Below are 24,830 nucleotides of genomic sequence, written 5' to 3'. Positions count from 1 at the left end.
ATGCGTAGCATTAGTCTTCTAACCTGAGTCTTGAGCGTTCTTACCAAAATTGAATCATTCAAATTTGGAACAAAGGCTAATTTGTACCTGTCAGTTTCAGAACTTCAAAAATTGTTTTTACTATATAATTAAATATTTAATTTCAAGAAAAAGTATTTTTTTTTTAAGATTTTTATTTATTTATTTGACAGAGACAGAGACAGCCAGCGAGAGAGGGAACACAAGCAGGGGGAGTGGGAGAGGAAGCAGCAGGCCCACAGCGGAGGAGCCTGATGTGGGGCTCGATCCCATAACGCCGGGATCACGCCCTGAGCCGAAGGCAGACGCTTAACCGCTGTGCCACCCAGGCGCCCCGAGAAAAAACATTTTAGTATTGAATGTCTTAGTATTAATCAACAGCTATTGATTCAAAAATTGAAAAGTATGTTCCATCAAATATATGCATTTGAATTATTAAACCTTAGAATTACGATAAAATCCTCAATATGTTGCCATCATGTAATTAGATAAATTAGATAAATTATAACAACATCACCAGTCATTAGTTGTGTGCCAAAATCATTTCATAAATTTATAAATATATCAAAATCTCTTTTAGTTTTATTGTCTCCAGAAACCCAGGACCACTCAATGGTCATTTACTTGCCATTTTCATCAGAGATCATTCTTACTAGTTTTGTATGCTACTGAACACATCTTTCCCTAATTATTTCTGTTTTACTAAAATGAAAATAAAAATTTTTTTCTTGGAAACAAAATTAAGTCAAATTAATTCAACAGCTGCTGAAATCTCACCTGAAATTTTAAACAGCTCCAAAGCCACAAAAGGAGAAGATAAACACATTAGCTTTAATATAGCTAGTATGCAAAAAAAATGAAAAGATCTATTATGGGAATGTTAACACAAGTACAAAAATCGATTAAAGTATGTTCACTAAAAGTCCTGTCATTAGCATTTTTATTTAGTACAATATATGCTAGAATATAAATACATAACAATATGTCCTTTCTTATCACAAGGAGTCTTTTATACAACTAAAATCCATGGCCAACATTTTATATGGCAAAAGAAAAATAAACCGAACCTGTAAATTCTCAGAAAAGGACCAAGGATATAGGAAAATAATGAATTTTATATAAATTATAGAGGACAGTTACAGTGAAAATCCATTACCTTCCTCTCTGACTCAATTTTACAAAATAAAGTCAACATGTATTACCCTGGGAACTGCTAAGAGTGCATGAACACTGTGGCCCTTTCAAAAGACAGTGGTCAAAGACAAACTGTTATCTTGATGTCATATATTGTTCTTAGTTCTTAACTGGAGTTGAGCTTCCTTTCATAGTCTTCTTTAGGTGGTGGTAGTTTGGCAAGATTTTCATCAGGAAATCCAGCTGTAGTGTCTGGGGCTAAAAAGATAAGATAATTAAGGACTGACAAGCAGAAGGCAAAGTTAAGAGTACCAGGCAGAGATAATTACCACCAGGCCAGGGAAATATAGGTGATTTTCACTGGCTTATTTTTGCTTACCTGTTTGTTTTTTGTTTTTTTTTTTAATTTACAATAAATATATGTTAAGTTTGGTAATAAGAAAAAGCTGAAAGATTTTACATGTAAAAATATACATGACTCAGTTTTCAACCCGGCTTTTGTATACTTTACCCTGGCCTCCAAAGTTAAACAGTTCTGGTCACAGACAGCAACATAAGTAGAAACCTGGAGCACCCAGCTTTCCGCAGGACCTACACCGCACGCAGCTGCAGTCCTCATCGACTCTTTACCCTTCCGCATCAGCTTTGCCCAAACTTCCCTCACTGTGAAGCTCAGGAGGGGCACTCCTGACAAATACGGAGTTTTAGACCCTTGCCCTTGACACTGGGGAACCCTTCTTTTACTAAGGACCTCTACACGTGATCACTGTGATCACTGAAACGTGGAAAACAGTATGTGTTGAACTTCAGATGTTCCTACTTAATTCTAATCTCCCTTAACCCAATTAGTTTCTCCCTCTTCAATCTTCTTTGCTGTTATGCAGAAAGAGAGTAAAAAGAAAAACTGGATTTGTTCTTATTGCCTTTTTAGTCTATAGAAGTCATACCTGCTTATAACAGTAATAAAAGCCAGAAGTTAGAGAAACAGAATAACCCAAAGAGAACTGGAGTTTTAATTTCTGATAAATATGGCTAAGAATCAGATGCAAAGTGGTAAATATCTTGAAAAATATTTTCTTTTGGGGGAGGGGAGAGAGGCTGGGTAACTAAAGCACTATATTCTGGGCCAGACAATGAGGCTTAAAACAACCACCAGAATGTCCAAAGAAAGCTCCAAATGCCCTATCTTATTTATCTCCTAAATGAAACCCTAAATACATATTCTTCATTATTCTTGGTTCTCACGAGGAGGAGAAGATAATTTCTCATAAGCCAGGGAAATATCCAAACCCATTTGCATATTCACAAACTGTGTTTATTTTCAAGTTGTCTATGTTGGTAAACTAATAGATGGATCCAAGCTGGCTGTCCAATATAAATTCGGTAGGGTCATTCCTTACCCTGAAGGATTAATATTTTAAGACTGAATCAACAGTTTATAAAGTTTGATGACGCATCTTCAGTGAAAACACGTAAGACTAGGAATAACATCTCTGGATTTTCTTTTCTATCAATTTGTCTTTGTCATCTTTGTATATATTTTTGATAATAACTTAAAAGACAGAATAATTTCATTGCAAATAAATTCTAACTTTAGGAATGTTTTTCTGATGTTTTATTTTAACCATTTGCTTTTTAAATGGCAGACCGCTGCCCCATTAAAACAATTATGTGGTATTTTGGGGAAGATCAGCAGCCTGAGGAGAACTTTTTTTTGAAGTATAATTAACAATGTTACATTAGTTTCAAGTGTATAACATATTGACTCAACAATTCTATACATTATTCAGTCCTCACCATGATAAATGTAGTCGCTGTCAGCAGCCACACAACACTATTATTACAATATTACTGACTACATTCCCTGTGCTGTACTTTTCATCTCTGTGACTTATTTTATAATAACTGGAAGTCTGTACCTCTTATTCCTTTTTATCTGTTTTACCCATCCCCTCCACCCACCTCCCTGTGGCAACCACCAGTTTGTCCTCTGTATTTAAGTCTTTGTTTCTTTTAGAAAGAACTCTTTTCAAAGACGGTCTAGTACCTGTGGTCGCTCCGTCTGCACCCGACGAAGGCAGTCTGCACCATAGATCACTGTATTCTCAGGGATGACTTCAAACGTATTTAGGTTGCAGCAAGCCCCAATGATGCAACCACTTGTCAATATCACGTTTCTGCCCACATATGCTGCAGTAAAAACATAGAAAGAAATGCAATTTAAGACAAGTGAGTAGAATGTTAACTTTTTTCTAGAATGACTTCAGTATTAAATTGCAAACTGCCTTAAGAAAAAAATTAAAGGAAATATTTCAGTTCAGAGTTTGTAAAGCATAGAGGCAGGCGCCTGACTAGTATTAAATGGATTAAACCAGAGCTTTGCTGATGTGTGACCCTGGGCAAGTCACTGTAAATTCTATGAGCAAGTTTATCTATAAGATGGAAAGACTGACCTACTTAATAGTTTGTTGCAATGTAAAGGAACAAGTGAGATATTAAATGTAAAGTGCCTAGCACAGGTTTGACACATAGTAAGTATATAATAAATAGAAAATAACTATGATAGTAATAACTGGTAATCCACATTAAAATAAAAACCATTAGGTAGATTAACAAAAAGTCTAATTTTATTATTTAAAAAAAGAAACGTTTTCTTTCATGCCAATCAGGACCAAAGGTAAATCATTATTCAATTTTTTTTTTTTTAAATCATTATTCTAAAGTTGTCTCATTGTTTAGGTCTTTCTGGACTGCAGTGGGACACGCTCTTGGAGCTCTTTCCAGTAGTGGTGGTGACCTTACATGACCTCCTGCCTAGCTCCATTTATAAGTAGCTTCCATTTGTCCTGACTGGCTACGGTAAAGCAGTCCTGCAATTAAAGAAAGCAAACTGCTAGAGAAAATGATTTTTTCCTTTAATTCTGCAGTTAATCAACTAAATTATCAGACATTAGTATTTAGCAGAAATCTTTTTCAAATCTTTCATCTGAACATTACGATTTAATTCAATCCTGATTTAAATGTACACAGCTGAATTTTTTTTTAAAGCGGGGAAGGGCCAGAGGGAGAGGGAGAGAGAGAATCTTAAGCAGGCTCCACGCCCAGCCTGGAGCCTGACACGGGGCTCAATTTCACAACCCTGAGATCATAATCTGAGACAAAATCAAGAGTCAGATGCTTAACCAACTGAGCCACCCAGGCAGACCAATGGCTGAATTTTTAATTCAATGTATTAAACACATTATTAAGTTCCTTAAAGGCAAAGAATTAGTCTCTTAACTATTTTAGTCCACTTTCAACCATATGTTCCTTCCACTTTGCCACGGTTTCTACTTAGGTTGTTTTCCAGGACACAATAAAGAGAAAGGAGGTAATCACTTTTCACAGTAAAATTCTAAATATAGCTTACCTTTTGATTCAATAACATTATTATCTCCCATTTTCATGGCTTGAGAATCTGTGAGCCAGACTTAAGTAAACACTGTAAATATGTTCATCTTTTCTTCCCTCCACTAATTCACTATATCCTTTTTTTTTTTTTAAGAGTTTATTTATTTGTCAGAGAGAGAGAGAGCGAGCATAAGTGGGGGGGGGGCAGCAGGCAGGGGGAGAAGCGGCTCCCACTGAGCAAAGACTGATGTGGGACTCTATCCCAGGACCCTGGGATCCTGATCTGAGCTGAAGGCAGACACTTAACCCACTGAGCCACCTAGGTGTCCCTAATTCACTATATCCTTATCCTGCACTGAGGTAGAGAACAAAGGCATGGGAAGGGCCATGCAGCCCCAGTCTGGCCAGAACTTCTTGCTCAGTGCAGCCTGAAAGTAAAGTTTTAATCTCTGAATACAAGTATCTCTAAGCAGATATAAATGCCTTCTATATTTTTTTAAAGAAATGAGCATCTTTTACCCCAATTCTATGAGTAACATATTTTCATGATTGTCTTCAGAAAATTAAAATTACTTATCACCAAATCACTTAAAGCTAACGCTACTAACAGTTTGATATATCTTTATATAAACACATATAATTCCCTTTATATAACTGGGAATCAAACTGTATAAAATCAAATAATAAATAAGAGTACAAAAACTTTCTAGAGTACAAAAACTTTCACCGCTCACTTTATTTGGCTCAATTAAATTTGCAAGCAACCATTATTCCATACCATAAAAATCTTTAAAAACATAGTTTAGGGGTGCCTGGGTGGCACAGCGGTTAAGCGTCTGCCTTCGGCTCAGGGCGTGATCCCAGCGTTATGGGATCGAGCCCCACATCAGGCTCTTCCGCTATGAGCCTGCTTCTTCCTCTCCTATTCCCCCTGCTTGTGTTCCCTCTCTCGCTGGCTGTCTCTATCTCTGTTGAATAAATAAATAAAATCTTTAAAAAACAAAACAAAACAAAACATAGTTTAAAATGACTGCTTAGTGGCTCTATAGTGTGCTTATAGCTTAATTTATTTAAATATTTTGCTATTGTTAAACATTAGATCTTTTTTCCTCCAAGTTTTCTTATCATAAAATAACATTTTGCTGACACCGCGAAAATATTTTACTATCTTTTTAGAGTACAAAAATCAAGCATAAGAACTGGTAGCACTCGGGGGAAAAAAACAAAGAATGAAATATTCCCATCCCCATCCGCCATTTCTTTGCATCAGACAACATACTGTTAACCTAAACTATACAGGAATCAAACGGACAGAGCTGTGGTTCTTAAATCAGAATAGAAGCCAGGATTCCTGTTTCTATGTTTACTGCCACTCAGTCACTGCTACCCGTCAACAAGTTGTAGCAACGGGAGCAAGATGGTACCTAAAGATATGTCTGTGCGTGCATGAACGCAACCTTATAATATATTTGATAGCTAAAACATGACAATTTCTATGGAATAGATTTGGATACTAAAGACAGCTGGGAAGAAGAATTTACTTAAATTATTGTAAAGGATACAACAGCCAACTTCAAACACATTATTGGTGCCAATGATCATAGGTTTCGGTTCTGGATCTTCAGTATCAGGGGTGATATTATCAGGGTGACTATAAAAAAAAGAGACAAATCATCAAAGTCAATAATGCAATAAGCAATTCTCTTGTTTTAGAATTCGGGTTCATTCTTGCAATTTTACCTTCATCAAACTTACTATATGTAACTACACGAGTAATTTTTTAGCCCAAGTGAATTCTTTATCCTCTGTGCTGAAGAATTGATTCTGAGTTGAAAGAGAACTACTGAAATGTAAAGAAGCCATAGGCAGATGCCTAAAGAAGTCATAGATCAGTTTTCCTTTGCTTATTATTAAAGCCCAAAGCCGAGAGGGCCTTTCCTAGGACAAGGTAAAAATGTTGCTGGCTATCACTTTTAGCTTGTTAAACTGGAATCAAAATCATGCCTGGCTTGAAAAATTTCCATTCCTAATAACCACTTGAGATTGTGAAATGCAAACAGATATCCACATCAAATAATTATTTTATGCTGTTAGGTAGTTTGAAATACTTGGAACATAAAATGTTTGTGGTCTAAGAGGAAGCCATTTTTTAAATGGAGCTTTATCTCTGACAGTTGAGTTACTACAGAATATAGCTGCTGTCAACTGACTTACACTAAAGGTGCCAAAATAGATTTTAAAAAGAAACTGCTTAATATAGTAAGAAACTCCCAAATTCTAAGTAAGCGTTAAGACAAATCAATCTCTTTATCACATTTAAATATTTTCCCAAGGTCTTTCTTACAAATTCCATACATTGTTGCTATAAATTAGGTACAAGCTTGAATTTCCTGCCAAATTTTATCTAGAAAGCTTTACAAACGCTTATGAAAATTTCATAGGTATGACAGTCTAGTTCACTAAGATCATGTACATGTTTAACATTTTATTACTTATTTAATTTTCAAAGTTAAAAATTGCCTCTAGACCCCCCAAATTTTCAAATACAATTCTGGGCGCTACCCCCACAGAGCATATGAAAATAGACATCAGAGTCAGGCTCATGTGTCTGGGCCTCAGTAATAACATTTCAGCCAGAACGGACACATCCAATCTAAAGGTTCTCTTCAGGGTGGTGAGCGCAGCACTTGGTCTCTGGAGTCTGGAAATGTTCGCTTAAGGCACAGAAGAGGTAGTGACACGTAAGGGGAAGGTTATCAGACCCAGAGGAGGGGATTCTAGCCAGCCACCGATGAGTTCTCTCCCCTTGGACAAGTCTCTGGTTTCCTCATTTACTAATTACTTGTGTTGAAAAGATCCTTAATGTTTCTCTAGTTCTAGAATCGTGGGCTTTCTGTTGTAAAAGGTTCCTACAGACAGCTGAAATTAATAAAAGCACAACCTGGGGTACTTAGTTCAGAGTCTCTGTAAGAGTCTTACTCACGCATTTATGATAAGCGCCTGTTCTTCTATGAGGTTACCTTCACCAATCACGATCGGCCCGGCTTCGGCAATAATTCGTGCTTTAGGGTGGATCACCGTCCTAGGTCCTGTTAAAAATAGGATGAAACGGGATTACTGGTGGAGGCTCAGCTTGCAATAGGAGGGGAAGATATCCGAGGGGGGCTGAGGCTATTGGGAGGCACACTTCCTACAATGTGTGCCAGGCACCACACTAGGCACTCCACAGACGCTATCTCCTCGCTGCTATCCACAGCAGTCAGTGCCAAATCTCGAGCCAAGGTGAGTGGAGACAGCACAGGCTTTGGAGCCAGATAGCCCTGGCTCACCGACTATCTGGAAGCCTCTGTTATCTCAGCAGTGAAATGGGGGTGGTGAGAATACCAGTCTCACAGAGTCGTTGTATGGATTAGATGAGATAATGTTTGTAGACACAGTATTCTGGCACATTGTTGGCAAGAAAAATTAATTCCCTTCCTTGCTTTGCTTTCCCTCATAAAAGTGAGGCTCTCTTTGCTTATGATGCTGGTGTGTTCTCATGCTAGTGAACCACGTAAGGCTTTCTTATGATAGTGTACTAGAGTTAGTCTTTTTATTAAGTGGCTAAGAGGAAAGACGGGTGGAATGGGAGACAGGAAATACGTAAACTAACCTTATCTTTGTTACTTTGTCACCATCCCTACAAAAAGCCTCACCATCGGAGGGAGGCAGAGCTTCAGTTTTATCTGGTCTAAGATACAATTTTAACCAGGTAAAGGTTGAAAAAGCTTACAGGGAGGCGGTGGAAGGAGTCAAATGTGATTACTGGAGTCCTAAGGCTCTGGAATAGGCTGACTGAGGCAATGACTCCCATCTGAAATTGAAGGGAGCAAGAAGGGGTCTTACCACATCCATTTCACCATCAGGGTGGAGAAGGCACTGCACTGCTTAAACTGTGCCACGATTCTGGAGTGCTAACACATTCCTTCCCCTCGTCCTTAATTTCCTGAAGGCCTAGTGTTTTGGTGATAATGAAACCACTCACTAGAAAATACAACCTCACTTTCTCCACTCCCTGCAGCACCCGCCCCACCCATCCACCCCCAACGCCAAGGCTATTTTTATTGGTAAACAAGCAGACGTGACGTGAGGTAACCGACTCTGAAAGTAAGAGAGGGTGGGTAGAAAGGTTGACAGAAGGTCCGGGGAGGTAGTCAGGAGGATGACACTGTCCATGTCATTCAGTAGTCGACTGTGTAAATTAATTGATTCAATAATCATTATCTGCCTGTGACAGGCAAGATGCAGTGTTGTATGTCACAGGGAAACAAAAAGGAACACAAGCTACTTTTGCCCTTTTGAGCCTGCGTATCTTCTTTGTTTATCTTGAAAACTGGAAATACTTAACATACTCACACACAAATGTATTAAAATAAATAAGGAGGTGTTCCTGGTGCCTAGAGAATTGGAAGGAACCTCCATGCAGGTCTATTTTTCCCCTAATAATGAAGCGCCGGGACTGATAAGGAGGGTGGGGCCCGAGACAGGATGCACGGTCAAAGGACCGCACAGTCTGATAAGAAACAACACGAGAGAGGCTTTGTTATTTCTGTCACCTCTGGCTCCCCAAATCCTCAGCTGTCAAAGTAAAATTTCCCTGGCAATTTCTCCTATTCAGGATAGAAGACGGGATCTCTCAGATCTCTGGGAAGGTTCTCAAGTAAACATGTGTGCCTTTTTTTTCTTTGTTAAAAAAAAATGCATACATTTATAAAAGTATTATGTGCCCATTATAAAAATTCAAACAAAGCCAAAAGTGAAAGATCCTCTCTTTATGCTAATCCTAATCCCTAGAGGTAACTATTCGTAAAAGTTTGGGGTATATTATTCCAGACTTAAGTTCTACTGTATACTTAAGACCTGTAAATGTCACTGTATATAAAATATACTTCATTATAAAGTTATAGAACAAATAGAATTTGAAGGTGGAAAAATATGGATTAAAGGTACAGTTTTTTTTAAAAATCAAGGAATAGTACTTGTTATTCTGCAATTTGCTTTATTCACCTGAAAAATCATGGCGATTTTTTCATGTAAGTACATTTAGCTGGCTATTCTTTTCAATGGTTGAATAGTATTTCATATCATATTAACATACCATAATTTATTTAACCAAACCCTTAATGATGGGCATTTAGATGTTATCACTTTTGGGGGAGAAGTGCTAAATAATACTGAAACAAACACTGGATTCCTTTGAAATGAAAAAATTTCTTAGAGGTCTTCCAGCTGTGTGAACCAATTTAAGTCTGTAGTTTGCACAATACCAGATTTGCATTTTACTTTAAAATGTTCTATGATAGGGACACCTAGGTGGTTCCGTCGGTTAACCGGTTAAACGTCTGCCTCCAGCTCAGGTCATGAATCCAGGGTCCTGGGATAGAGCCCCGTATCAGGCTCTCTGCTCAGTGGGGAGTATGCTTTTCCCTCTCCTTCAGCCCCTCCCCCCAATGGTGCTCTATCTTGCTCTGCTTCCTCCCTCTCTCAAATAAATAAATAAAATCTTAAAAATAAAAGAAAATGTTTTATGATAAAAGGGACAAATCATTCAATTTTAGGTTCTTTGTAATTAAAACCCCGACAGCACCCCACCCCTTGTCTACAAAGTCCAGACTCTGGCCTCCACCACGTAAACGATATATACTTCATCTCTCAAATGCCTGTTCTCTCATCTATAAAAAGACGAGATCTAGAGCAACCTACTTCACTGTGTTGAAGTGTGGATTATACGAAATAATGCCTAAAAGGGAGATCACAGGGTCTGGCCCATAGTTGTTAAAAATGGGAGGTTGTGACACTATCTGACACCAAAAGCTATTTGTGTAACTATCACAATAAGCAAAACAACTCCTTCTGGTCTGAGAAACAAAAAAAGAGTCCACTTTACTCCTCTACTCAGATTATTAGGGTGGTAACTCCTTTTAACCAGCAGGGAGAAATTTACATATTACTGTAAAATAGTAAAAGAAAGTAAACAAATATTTTCCGCACTAGCATTAGAATCTTAGACGGGGAAGAGATCACCATGCTGTGACAGAGAGCAGATCCTCTGCCACTGCTAGATAAGAAGCCAGAGGCACGAGATATTCTGCTGGTCCTCAAACTGTAGCTTTTGACAACAAGCAGCCTTGCAAGAAGCTACCTGAGAATGGACTAGTATGGCAAGGTTATCACTGAACCCTGTCTTTCTTTAAAAATTGCTCTAAAGTGTAACTTTGAAAACAACTGATATTTCCATTTTTCCCTTTCAAAAATGATATAATTACATGGTAATTATACAAACACAATTTAAAAAAATTTTTTTAAATGAAATTTTAAAAAACAAAGACATGATCCCCATGTCTTTTTTTTTTTTTTTTAAAGATTTTTTATTTATTTGACAGAGATAGAGACAGCCAGCGAGAGAAGGAACACAAGCAAGGGGAGTGGGAGAGGAAGAAGCAGGCTCATAGAGGAGGAGCCTGACGTGGGGCTCGATCCCATTACGCCGGGATCACGCCCTGAGCCGAAGGCAGACGCGTAACCGCTGTGCCACCCAGGCGCCCCTGATCCCCATGTCTTATACAATTTTTAAATATAATGCCTGAGCTATTTTAACCAGGCATTTTATTGTTGTTATTATCATTTTTATGATTATTAATAAGTTAGCTAGAAGATAACTGGGAACCTCCTGGTTAGAAATCTGGGCGCCCTGAGATAGAAAGCCAGGTCACCAGCCTGGATGAGACCTGTACTTAATTCAGCACCTCCACCTGCTGGCAGCACTGCCAAACTACAAGTCCTCGTGTTTTAGGGCGGAAAGACCATAAACGGTCAAGTATCAATTTTGAATTGTGAAGTAACAACAAAAGTCATGGGTGGTAATAAACTGAACAGTTCCTCTAAATCTCTCGTAGGTCTTTTGGGGCAGAGACTAGAGAAGTCAGTACACAGGTACTTCGGCATGTGACTGCTAAGATTTTGGTTTGGACAGCTTGCTAAAGGGACATTCCGACGCAGGTGTGCGGTCCGCAGTGTGGGCTTTGTCCCTGCACGGTTTTGTGCTGGAGGTTGGCACCAGAGAGCCCCGGAGTCCAAGGGCTATTCCAAGTCCCGGGCGGCCGCAGCAGACTAAAATGTGGGCACAGACTGCTCCACTCTTCCACATGCGAGAAGCACTTTTACCTAGAATGGGTCTGATTTCAAACCAAGTTTAAGGGTCTTGAGGTTAAAATGCTTTAAAAACAAAAACCTGTCACCATGGAAAGATTTTTGTAAAGGTGTGAACTTTCTTGGAGCTCTCACTGGCAGGGTAGTTTGTATATTTTCTTACGAAATGTGCTGAAACTCTATTTGGCTTATCTCCTTGTTTGGATAAATGTGTCTAGAGTTGGAGTTGCCTTACCGGCTGATGAATTATTTTTCTAAATGGTTGGCTGGGCTTGATGCAACAGAGCCAGAAAGGCATTCCTCGCATCAAATTTCCATTCCCCTCATTTGGTAAAGGACATTTTTCCTGTCTATCTTTGCCACAGAAAGCAATCTTTGTGCACATTTTCATATGTCAATAAATAGTTCAAAAAGCCACAAGCTTTTTCCTTTGAAAATTAAAACAATTCTTTTGAGCTGGAAGCTAAAGTACCTGTAAGAACTGCTTTATATTTGATGAATTTCAAGTCAAAGCCACTGTTCTGCCTTATTGAAAAAGATTTCCACGGTAAAGGGAAGCTTTTGATCTGTATTAAAAACTTTAATGGAGAGAAAGAATAAGTGGGACAAAGGATTTCCATCTCAAAGTTTTACCACTGTGTGGAGTTCTGCCTTCCTACGGCAATTTCCCAACCAAGCCCTGTCCTAAGACCAGGAGACTGACTTTCACCCTATAATGGGACTATAGAACTGTGCTTAGAAGACTTCCTGAAATGTTTTTCAGCTTTCAAAGCAAAATTTAAGGAAATAATCCATGGCCCAAGAATCAAGACAGCCTAATTACAAACAGGCTTGATACTATGAAACCTTGTTTACCCACATTGTAATTAACAAGAGAGCTGTTATTTTTCCCAAGGTCTGTTTCCTAGCAGCCTCTAATGAAAGGGGTCAGGCTCCAGCAGAGTCTCAAGTCAGAGAGTTTCTGCTTAAGGACAATACTTCAAAGCTTCAGACCAGTTTCTTTGATAAACCAAATACCTGGTTTTCTAGGAGAACAGAATTTTTTTCTCTAGGACAATAGATCTGGTTTAAAGTCCTACTACACCACCGAAACATAGAAAAGGAAAAAATTACTTTCCTTCCAAAATATTTTCAGAATGGAATAATTTGGTAAGAGTGTAACCAACTAGGGGATGGAAAGTTATGCATAACATCCTATGAAAAATCCATTAATTCAACTACACTTAAGTTTACTGCTATTTAATCCAGAAAATAAAGCTTTTTAAGTGTTCAAATCTCCCTATCCATAGCGTAAGAGAAAAAACTTTATTCTGGTAAATTAAGCAAAAATAACAACAACAACAAAAAACAACAAAAGCCATAAATTGAAAAACAAAACAAAACAGAACAAAACATGGTGGAGTGAATTTTAATTAAATAACTTATCTCTACTCTACCAGTTGATTTAACTTCTTATCTCCCTGGAGCTTTTTAATCTGATGTATTACATCAGAAAAATGAATTAGTAGCAATCAGAAGATTTCACATTTATGTATATTGTGGGGGCAGAGGGAGAGGGAGTGGGAGAGAGGGCATCTTAGGCAGTCTCCATGACCAGGGCACCCAGCACAGAGCCCGATGTGGGACTTGGTCTCAGGACCCTGAGGCAAAATCAGGAGTCAGACATTTAACTGACTGAACCACCCAGGCGCCCTGATTAGAGATATCTTATACAAATATAATAATGATAGAAATAGCTATCTAAATACCAATTCTGGACAGTCTCCATACTTACATATACAGTTAAGAAACACAAAACAAAAAACCAAACAGAAGGTAAGAAACATAATGAAAATGAAAAATTGTAAAAGACCAAACGAGTAACTATATCACTTCTGAATCTTTTCCTTAATTTAAAAAATTGAGATGTTTCTGTAAAATATTTTAGCAAATTAAAAAAAAGGGCCAAAAATAGGCATAACAAAAATTAACTTAGATCCATTCTATGATAAGCTTCAAATCACTAGTTAAAAAATTATGACTTCTTATGTTATAAAGTATCATTGAAAATCTGTGTTGAACTGTCATTTTACATTTTTACCACACAGCCGTGTACTATCGGCCAGAGGAAAAACCTATATGGAAAGTAGATTTAAACACTGTATTTCCTTACATAACTTCAACATTTAGGGAAGGCTGGTTGATAATAAGGATAAAGAAAGGAGAGGAGCATACAGTAGTTAAAGACAGCAGGAGAAACAGGAAAGTGAGCACAGACTCCTGATACCCTCATGCCCCAATCCTAGGCAGCGGCCAGTGGTCCACCTTTCCTTTTCATAGGAAAAAGACATTCCTGCTATTCTACAAAAGCTTCTATAAGTAACGAGTTTTTTCCAAATCAGAAAGACACATATACACGAACATGTATATAGACCTTTGTACGTTTATGCCAGCAGAAGTGTCTACACTATCTATGTATCTGTTATAGAGTAGGTATAATATATTTAGTTTAGAATGGGGAAGAAGTAGAAATGAAAGGGAATATTTGTGTAATTAGCAACATTATTTTAGTCTTACTTTCCTTCTAATTATAGAATAGCTTGTCAGCTAATGAGATTCCTCGAATCATGATGAAAACCATAAAAATACCAGATTAAAAATGCAGAACAGCACTTTGATAAACACGTGGCCATCATAATTTCTCCTCATAGAAAGTCTGCAAGCTGTTTAAGTAATTAACAGAGTTAACATAGCACTGAACAGAAACTGTGTCATCTTCTAAACTTTGAAATTCTGTCAATTTAAAATAATTAAATAAATACAACCTGGCAAATTCCTAATGATGTTCCATAACAATGGCACAATCTTTACTTGTTCTCTAAGATGTGATGCCTAAATTGGTTGGAGGCTTAGACTTAATAAAATTCACAATTTTTTCCTATTAAAGATACTGTTAGTATAAGGGAACAGGGCCTATTTTCTCTCTGAAAGCTCTACTCTGGTAACATGCAGCTGCTAGTAAGGATGGTCTTATGTTAGTAAAGCTACAAGGGTACGATATGCAGCGAAAACATATGTAAAAGAACAAGTGGCTAAAATGTAAGTTTGGGAGAACATAATCATGTCCATACAAGCAAGCTGCCACCTGTTAAACTGTTCACCTGATTTCAATGTTGGATCTCAGCTCTAGCAAGGCTATACAATGTTAAGATTTAATGGTGCGATTAGCTGGTGTTAGGATTTGGGCAATGACTTTCACAAATATTCTCTTATTGAATCCTTCAAAAACCTATGAGGTAGGCACTCCTATTTTGCATGTCACAAAAACTGCTAATTGCCACTCAATCTCCATGCTTCCCTCTTCCCTGGTAACAGAAACCTACCGGACGGAGTGGGGGAAGCAATGCACCCAGTTCAGACTACGATCTCCCAGCCTTCCCTGCAGTTATATGTGTCCATGACATTAAATCCAAGGCATCAGACATACAAAGAGAAATTGTGTGGAAGTTTCAGGAAGACTATTTAAAGGAAGCTGACTCAACTGGGAGGTACACCCTTTTGTCTCCACTCTTCCCTTTTCTTATCCAAGATCACTCTTGGTGCTTTAGCTATCGGATTCTGGCCTACAAGGCTGGAGCTCCTGGACGATCAACTACCTAGCCCTCAACTGCCCAACTCTGTATTTATTTATATAAAAGAATAAACCCTGCATACTTAAGTCACTGTATGCAGCTGAACCTAATTCTAATACACACATTCACCCCCAGATGGGGAAAATGAAGGTTGGTGAGGTTAAGCAGTAGAATCAGTGTGTATCAGCAGGTCAAGAGCAAGGATGCAACCCAGGTCTGTCGGACTCCATGGTCCACACTCTTAACGGTAGTATGTAAAGGCAGTACATTTGTCTGCTGTGTTCATTGCTGTGTCCCTAGTGCTAGCACAGTGCCTGGCACATAGTACGAACACAACTGATGTTTCACAAATAAATGAATGACTTTATTATATTGCCTCATTAGTTTATCAGATAGAAGTTTTAAATATAAAGTCCATCAGGGCGCCTGGCTGGCTCAGTGGGTGGAGCATGTGACTCGATCTCAGGGTTTTTTTTTTTTTTTTAAAGATTTTATTTATTTATGTGACAGAGAAATAGCCAGCGAGAGAGGGAACACAGCAGGGGGAGTGGGAGAGGAAGAAGCAGGCTTCCAGCACAGGAGCCTGATGTGGGACTCAATCCCAGAATGCCAGGATCACACCCTGAGCCGAAGGCAGATGCTTAACAACTGCCCTACCCAGGCGCCCCGATCTCAGGGTTTTGAGTTTGAGCCCCATGTTGGCTGTAGAGATTACTTAAAAATAAAATCTTAAAAAACTGTTCATCAGACTTATTCTTTTAGAAATATTAAACGCTTATACGAAAAATACATTATTTGGTCAATAAAATTAGGACATCAGTGAAACAAATATATAAAACCTAGTTAACTGTAAACCACTGAAATAAATTAAATTACATCAATTTTTGAGAAACAACATTAATAAACTATTTTCTTACCTATGGTTACATCACCCCGGATTTCACTTTCTACACACACAACTGCTCCAGGAGCAATCTTCACACTGTAGAAAGAAAAAGGTAATATTCACTATGGGTACATTTTAAAAAATATTGTTATAGAAGCTATCTTGACACTGCGGTGAGAAAAAGGTTTAAAAAATGGATTAGAACAACTCTAAGAGAATAAGGTATTTAATATATTTTAAAATTCTCTGGAGGCATACTATCCATTAGCTAAAATTAATAATGATACTTTATTAAAATGCTTGAGGGAGTGCCTGGGTAGGTCAGTCGGTTAAGCAACTGACTCTTGGTTTCTTCTTAGGTCAGGATCTCAGGGTCATGGGACTGAGCCCCGTGTCAGGCTCTGTGCTCAGTGGGGAGTCTCCCTCTGCACCCACCCCCTGTGCACATCCTCTCTCTCTCTTTCTAAAATAAATCTTTTTAAAAATAATAAAAATAAAATGCTTGAGGAAAGAGGCTTTGTATTCTTTTAACATCAGCACTGTTTCCGAATAAGATAAAGCTGAATACAACCTAACTATCCATTAGTAAGGGACTGGTTAATAAACTATGGTACACCACAGTCGAATACACAGTCATCAAAAAGAAGGAAGAATCGGGGCGCCTGGGTGGCACAGCGGTTAAGCGTCTGCCTTCGGCTCAGGGCGTGATCCCAGCGTCATGGGATCGAGCCCCACATCGCTCCTCTGCTATGAGACTGCTTCTTCCTCTCCCACTCCCCCTGCTTGTGTTCCCCCCTCTCGCTGGCTGTCTCTATCTCTGTCAAATAAATAAATAAAATCTTTAAAAAAAAAAAAAAAGAAGGAAGAATCCTTTATGTAAAGATTTGGAACAATTTCCAAGCTATATTAAGTCAAAAAAAGTCAAAGCCAGAAAATGGATGGTATATAATACACTGTTATTTTTGTAACAAAGAAAAAAAGAATGTACATTCAAAATACTTAACAATCAGCAAGGTAGTATTAATACAGAAATCAACGTAGAGATTCAAAATTTACAAAGGTTCCTATTTATTCTCTAACTATATGTTATAAAACTGCTTATCGAGTGATATAAATTGGAGTCCAAACTGTCCCCAAATTACTAACTTCCAAATAATTTACTGATGCTTTTTGATATTCTGTGATGTCCTGTCTGACACAGCAAAATCTAGCTAAATGCTGACTTAGCTGAGCCACGAGCTGACATGCAGAACTGTACCAAATGACTTCCCCCTTAAACTGATAATCGTTTGGCAACTTGTTCTCATTAAGTAAAGAATTTTCCTTAGGAGTAATGATATTATTCATGGTGTTAAATGTGCACTCATCTATAAAATAGCAACAATACCATGTGAGCTATTTTGATTTAATAATCCTATTTGGGTTTTTCAAAATTTTGATTGCTAGTTGTTCACTGCAAGTATACAGAAATACAGTAATTTTGAGGCGCCTGAGTGGCTTAGTCGGTTAAGTCTTGGACTCTTGATTTCAGCTCAGGTCTTGTTCTCAGGATCGTGAGTTCAAACCCCCCATTAGGCTCCATGCTGGGTGTGGAGACCACTTAAAAAAAAAAATGAAAGAAAGAAAGACAGTAATTTTGTATACTGACTTTGTTTCCTACCTTGTTAAATCCACTCAGTTCACATAGATTCTCTGGGATTTCTCACAAAAAGAATTTTGTTGTCTGTGAATAGGGACAGTTTTATTTCTTCTTTTCCAATCCGTATGTATATTATTTCTTTTTCTTGCCTTACTGCCCTGGCTAAGACTTTCAGTACGATATTTAATATCCTTAATTTGTTCTGGCTCCATAAGATCAACAAAACCTACCAAACTATCTTCCTAAGCCATGAATGATGCATTTTAAATAAATTATTAAAACCTGGTATGTAAAACAGTTGAAACTTTCTTGACCAAAATGTTAATGCTTTGGTTTATAAAGTTTCTAAAAACTTGTTTGTTCCTTATTTTAGCAAATGTTTTTCAACCAGTAAGAACCATAAATGTAGAGTGTAATGATTCACTCACATCAATATTATTTTTTAAGTTCTATAAGTATTCATGTATGAAAATACTTGCTTATTTTTAACTTATAGTGGATAGTATAAAAATGGTACTTTCTATTTGTTTTTCATGTCTTTTTTGGGACCTTTCTTTGGCAAAAAAATTGTTATTGCCAGGTTTTCTTTTTTTCCCAAATGTTTTACTGTGAGACAGGTTCCTGTTTTTATATTTGTCCTCCTTGATGAATGCAAATTTTCATTATCTGTAACATGAACTTGTATAGGACATGCTTGCCATTCTAACAAAATATATAAGTGATTAGCACATTAAACTTCTCTAACTTTTGAGCATCATTTACAACTGATGCAACTAATACAGCTGCCCTAGTGTGTAACTGCTGAATATCTGTATTTGCTTGAGTATTTCCAAACTAACTCTGGAGGAACAGACAAGGTACTAAGAATATTCATCACCTTCAGAGAGAGGAGCTGGAGAGCAGGGACACAATGGTAGACGGAAACTTCTTCATTACATGCTCATTTTTTATTACATGCCCACAAATGCACTGCCTATTCAATATATAAATAAATAAAACAAAACAAAAAAGATAAAATTTTCTTAACACCAGGTGCTAAGGGGGTCCTGGATTCATTTCCATAATCAGGGTGAAACTTTATCCCCATTTCCTTAAAAAGGCTCCCTCAAATCATGATCCCTATATGCCCTCCCCCACTTAAACTTTATTTATTTTACCTAAAAGTACTTTCTTGTAACTCTTAAGTACCATTTAATTAATTTTAGACTTCTTAGTTTCCTTTTAAGACCAGGTGTCTTTTGTGTTTTTTTAAGATTTATTTATTTATTTGAGAGAGAGAGAGAGCAGGAGGGACAGAGGGAGAGAGAATCTTAAGCAGACTCCACCCTTGAGCCCGATGCAGGACTTGATCTCACAACCCTGGGATCACGATGTGAACCAAACCAAGAGTCCGATGCTTAACTCACTATGCCACCCAGGTGCCCCCAAACCAACTTTTTTGTTCTTTAAATCACTGTTCCCATTGCTTCAACAACTATCCTTTTTAACCAAGGATAAAATTATTACTCATTCGTATTTTTCATTACTTCCAATCTTCAAATACCCAGCTATCACAAATATAATCCTATTACGCCATATTCACAATGGCATTGGTCACAATATTTCTAAAACACTGTCTATAACTGTTCTGTGTCATTTGCATCCAAGAGGCTTGCTACTGTACTAGCAGAAACATGACACAAGTCAATGTGTAAGAAATAAAAGGCTGTATTATGAAAGAAATATGAATACTTGGAATAGTCAGTATAATCATATTCTGGTCCATTTCTTATATTAGTTTGTTCAAGGAAATGAGGTGTTTTTGCTTTTCTATTTATGATGGCAGTCAAACGATGATGCACCTATAATTTAACTAAGACACTTGGGCACTTTTGTGGACAATATCAGGGCACTTCTTGGAAAATACTGTACCAATATGCATCAGGAAACATCCACATAGTCACAATGTTTGACCGCAGAAATCTATTCCTGGAGTTCTAGCATCAAGAATTCAATAGGAGGAACATATATGCAGAAATTGGAAATGTTATTTAGAATAATGAAACTGTAAAAGGGGAGGAGTAATAAAATAAAATATAATCATCAACTTACTGAAATACTATATACTCTGTAACAATAAAAAAAAACAAGATAAAAGTACCTTTTATAGAAAAAGTTTGCTCCTCCCTGTGACACTGCACTCGAGACATTAGGCCTAGAAGCAGGTAATGAAGACAGTCAGAGCAACAGTGAGCCCACCAGCTCCCCTTCCAATTGTTTAGTTCTCATTCTTTAAAGATTTTTTTTTATTTTTTATTTATTCGAAAGAGATAGAGACAGCCAGCGAGAGAGGGAACACAAGCAGAGGGAGTGAGAGAGGAAGAAGCAGGCTCCTAGCGGAGAAGCCTGATGTGGGGCTCGATCCCACAGCGCCGGGATCACGCCCTGAGCCGAAGGCAGACGCCTAACCACTGTGCCACCCAGGCGCCCCTAGTTCTCATTCTTAATAATGGACAGAGAGCCAGAGATTATCAGATAAACCAGGAAAGCCTCCAACTAAAAAGGAAAAAAGCAAAACAAAGAGGAAAAAAATAGTTTGAGGAAACACAGACAATTCAGGTAGTAAAAGAAAACGTAAAAAAAAAAACACCACAACTTTATAATTCAGAGAAATAAGAGACACTACTTCATAAAACAAGACAGAAGTCTATGAAAAAGTAATAAAGTCTAAGAAACAGCTCCTAGAGATTAAAAACATGTCCAAAATTTGAAATCACTAGGAGTGTGGTTAAAAAAAAAAGAGGTCTTCCAGAAAGAACAAAATGGGAAGAAGAAAGAAAGAAAGAAAGAAAGAAAGAAAATAGGACAGAAAAAATGGAAAAATTAGAGAATCCAAATAAAAGAAATCTCAAGGGACGCCTGGTTGGCGCAGTCGATTAAGCGTCCAACTCTTGGGTCAGCTTAGTTCATGATCTCATGGGTCCTGGGAGAGAGCCCTGCATTGCGTCGAGCTCCGGCTCAGCGGGGAATCTGCTTCTCTCTCTCCCTCCCTCTGCCCTCTTCCAAGGGAAAAAAAAGAAAAAAAAATTAAATTTCTCCTCAAAAGGAGAAAATAATTTGTGGAAAAAAACTATTAAGGAATAATACAAGAAAATTTCCCACAACTAAAGGACATTAATCTCAACTCTAAAAGGATGAAAATGCAAAGGACGCCATGCCAAGTCACATCATCTTAAAATTTCTGAAAGCCATGCTAAAGATCCTTACAGTTTTCAGAACTAAAAAACCAAAACCAAAATAAGTCACAGAGAGGGGTTAAAATAATCAGAATGCCATCAGCGTCCTCCATAGTAATACTGGAGGCTAGAAGACCAGAACACAATCCCTACAGAATGCTAAGTGAAAACGATGTTCAAACTAGAGCACCTATCCAGCCAGACTAGCAATCAAGTATGGAAGAATAAAGACATTTTCAAACTTGCAAGAACTTAAAATATATATATATATATATATATATCTCCTAAGTACTCTTTATTAGGAAGCTGCTGAAGGATGTACTAAGCTAAATGAAAGAAAGCCAACAAACAAGGTAGATTCTAGAAACAGAGGCCCCAGTGTCTGAGGACAGAGGGAAATTATCAGGACAAGAGCCATGCATCAGCCTCATAGAGCAAAGATGAGAGAGGGTTTCAAGGGGAAGATCTCCAAGAAAAAAAGAAGAGGAGGATGATGACGATGATGACAGATTATGTGATGATTACTACATATTTGGTACATCTGTCAGAAGATCTGAAAATCATCAGTACACAGAAAAGTAAGGATATGAAAAAAATGAACTTATTTTGTTAAATTTTAGATTAATTCAGGTTGAGGGTTCACAGAAAATTCAAGGGAAAGGCCCAGTAAGAAAGTGAAAACACAGAGCTCATGAGAGTTCTAGACCAGAAATAAAGCTCTGAGAGTCAGTAGGGTATAACTCTTTAACATGTCTCTCCATCATTCACATTCCAGAATCTTCCTAAATATTCCCTAACACAAGTGCAAAGTAACACCAAAAATATTTTTCTTAAATCATACGAACTTCCCTACTGATAGGGAAAACTAAAAAAAAGGAGACATGCACAATTTTTTCTCCTACAAATTTCACTAAGCAAACCTTTCTACCACCAAGAATTTTCAAAGCTCTAAGTAAAAAGAATATATACCAAACAAAAACTAATAATCCCTGAGTCTGTCTTTAAGAAATATTTGTGAGATCAGACACGGCTACCTATGTTTCCATCATTTTGACATACAGTGACTTTCTACAAGGCACAAGTTAAGGAAATTCTAGAAATGATGCATCTGGATTATGTGTCCGACTCTGCTGAATCACAGAAAAAATATAATCTTTCTACCAAGTACATGAAAAACTTCAGTACCATGGAACAGAAAGCAGAAAATGGTCCAACCCTCTCATCTCACAGATGAGGAAATTGAAGCCCAGAGACTAGAAATTTCCTTAAGCAGTTTGTCCTTGGGGCATCATTATCCGAACACCATTTTTTTTCTTTTAGTTTGAAAGTTTCCTGGAAACATCCTGACATATTGGATATTTTTCCTGTGAGAGCTGAATGATGCTGTCCTTGAACACATCACCATTTGTAAATGCTATTCCTCTGATGCTTTTCATTAGACAAGTGATGAGAAGAGCGATCCCCAAGAATCCCTCAGTCCAATGCTTAAGGGAGAAGACCCAGGTAGAGTTTGTGACCCGATCAGCATACTTCTCCCTGAGGCATAAAATAATTAAATAATTTAATAATTAAAATTTAATAATTAAATTTACCACTAGACCAACTAAAACGTGGTCCAAACATCTCCGTGCAGACTCCACTGAACCTCGGAGTGGTGGGGCTGGAGGGCTCAGATAGCTGGGGGGAAAAGTCTTAGCCGAGGACCTACTAAAATAACAAGGCAACAATATCATCTCCACTGTACACTACTATACACTGTACACTATTTTCATAGTAGGTCTGGTCCTCTGTAGCTTATGAAAAAAGATTACAGTTACCTGCCTCAATAGAAGAAAACCCTAAATTTTAATTCATGACAACAGAACCAAGGTTTGTCGGTTTTCCTGTTCAAAGAAGAGTCAGTAGAGGGTGCTCAACGCTGCTGCTTTCGAAAATCGTTAACGTAAGCACTTCTCCCATCCAAGTCTTTGCTTTCCACCACCAGTTCCCAGCAGTGAAGACTGCTGAAGAGGCCACCACTGCGGTCCTCACGTTTGCAAAGGAGCTTATCCACGCCGAGCGGAACATCTCACACAGTTCTGGTCCAGGCGCAGCCCCCCTTTAGACGAGCAACAGTGACGCGTTTACACAAATACACACCGCCCACGACGGGCAGGAGGGGGCTGGGGTGTGGCCAGCACTTCCGTGGGTGTCTCCGAACGCACGGCGGAGGATGCTGCCACAAGCCGCGGACAGTCGCACCAAACGCAGCAGGATTTGGGGGGAGCGGGGGTGTCCCCCCGTGTCCCGGGACAGTGGGCGACGACCGCGCAACGCCTCCGGAGACCCTTTGTGCGCCGACGGCTAGCGGAGGAGGGCGGCGGGATCGAAGAACAGAAACCTTCCTGGCACCGATCCCACATCCCTTCCCAATCCTCCCTTACACCCACTTTGTCGCTTCCTTCCTCAGCGACCGCCAAGTCTGGGCTTTAAGAACCATCCAGGCCGAGTACCCGGGATAAGACACCATCTTAGTCCCTACCTCTGGCGACCAAGAGCAGATTTTCCACTCCTGCGGAGTGTAAAAATAGGCTTTTCTTAAACAGCGGACTCACCTCTTTTGAGCCTTCTCCGCCATGGTTTGGACCCTGTCTCCAATTGGAGCGGAGATCGACACAACCGCCTGCGTCCAGCGATGATCTCTACAAGCGATTGGAGCGCCTGGCAGGATCGGGGGGGCGGGGCCTGCTGGGGCCGGTGGTTTCTCCCCCTGCTGGGTGAGGCGGCAGGTGCAGGTGCAAGGCAGCTTTACACGGCCGCTGGCTGATGGTTACCGCAGTCCGGGGATGAATAGACTCGGATTTAAAACAGCCGCTTAGTCCAATTCAGCACACATCATGTCGACCGCATTATACCCCACCGTTCTTTTTCAGTCTGCTTTCCGGTCTCTGCTCCTTAAGATTCCTGCCAGGCCCCTGCGCCCTTTACCGTCCAGTGTGAGCTCATCTCTTCCTGGGCGAGCTCAGCATTCCCATCAGTTAAATAACTTCCTACCTGCCGGCTTTCTCGGGCTAATATCTCTAGTTCTGTCCTCTTTAACGAGCTTCACATCTGGTTATTCCATTGCCTACTTGGCATCTCCGCTTGGATGCCTCAAAGTTGTATCAAACCTAAAACGTATAGAACAGAGCTTTTGATTTAAGCCCTCAGCTGGTGCTTTGATCTCCATCTCAGTTAAGGGATTCACCATTCACCTAGACGCTCAGGCTAGAAACTCAATAGGCATCCTAGGCTTTCTCACCTCCCTGTATATAATTCGCCGGCAAGACTCTGCCACCTTTCCAATGTAAGCTCAGCCGCCACCTTCCTCTAAAGTCACACCCCCATCCCCGCCAAGCCAGTCTCCTGCCGCCAAAATCACCCTTTAAAAACCAATCCAGTTATTTTACTTCCCATTCTTTATAAAATCCAAACTCCCTTCCATCGCCTAGAGATCTAGCCCCTGCCTACTTTTCTCTTCCTTAATGTCATGTTCTTCCTCTTTCTCTGGTCACGCCTTCATCCTCCATGAAGCCGAGCTGACTCTCCGCCCCAGACCGCTTTCACCTGCCCCGCTCCCCGCCCTGAGGGTTTAAGTCTCAGATGTCCCATCCTCTGCGTAATATTTAGGGTCAGCCAGAGAAACAGAACCACTCGGAGGTACAAATTTAGAGGTTTATTGCAAGGAATTGGCTTACATGATTGTGGGGGCTGCCTAGGCAAGTCAGAAG

General features: G+C 38.9%; 1 protein-coding gene across 2 annotated transcripts; it reads right to left on the bottom strand.

The window, feature by feature from the left end:
* Positions 1 to 941: 941 nt before the first annotated feature.
* On the bottom strand, positions 942 to 23,800 carry DCTN6 (dynactin subunit 6). Of its 2 annotated transcripts, XM_019801342.2 has the most exons (8): positions 23,676 to 23,739; positions 20,007 to 20,060; positions 16,259 to 16,323; positions 7,526 to 7,631; positions 6,105 to 6,193; positions 4,562 to 4,609; positions 3,200 to 3,342; positions 942 to 1,410 (listed from the first exon to the last, which is right to left on the bottom strand). In XM_019801342.2, the coding sequence occupies exons 1-8, from the start codon at positions 23,696 to 23,698 to the stop codon at positions 1,312 to 1,314; spliced, it is 627 nt and encodes a 208-aa protein (XP_019656901.1). In that variant the 5' UTR covers positions 23,699 to 23,739; the 3' UTR covers positions 942 to 1,311. The 2 variants fall into 2 exon arrangements, with proteins under 2 accessions (XP_019656901.1, XP_002920876.1); XM_002920830.4 differs by lacking the exon at positions 20,007 to 20,060 and having other exon boundaries at positions 23,676 to 23,800.
* Positions 23,801 to 24,830: the final 1,030 nt, after the last annotated feature.

The sequence above is a fragment of the Ailuropoda melanoleuca genome, chromosome 18, assembly GCF_002007445.2.
Source record: "Ailuropoda melanoleuca isolate Jingjing chromosome 18, ASM200744v2, whole genome shotgun sequence".
Taxonomy (NCBI): domain Eukaryota; kingdom Metazoa; phylum Chordata; class Mammalia; order Carnivora; family Ursidae; genus Ailuropoda; species Ailuropoda melanoleuca.
The sequence above is the reverse complement of the archived record's forward strand: the minus strand, read 5'-3'. Positions and strand labels throughout refer to the sequence as shown.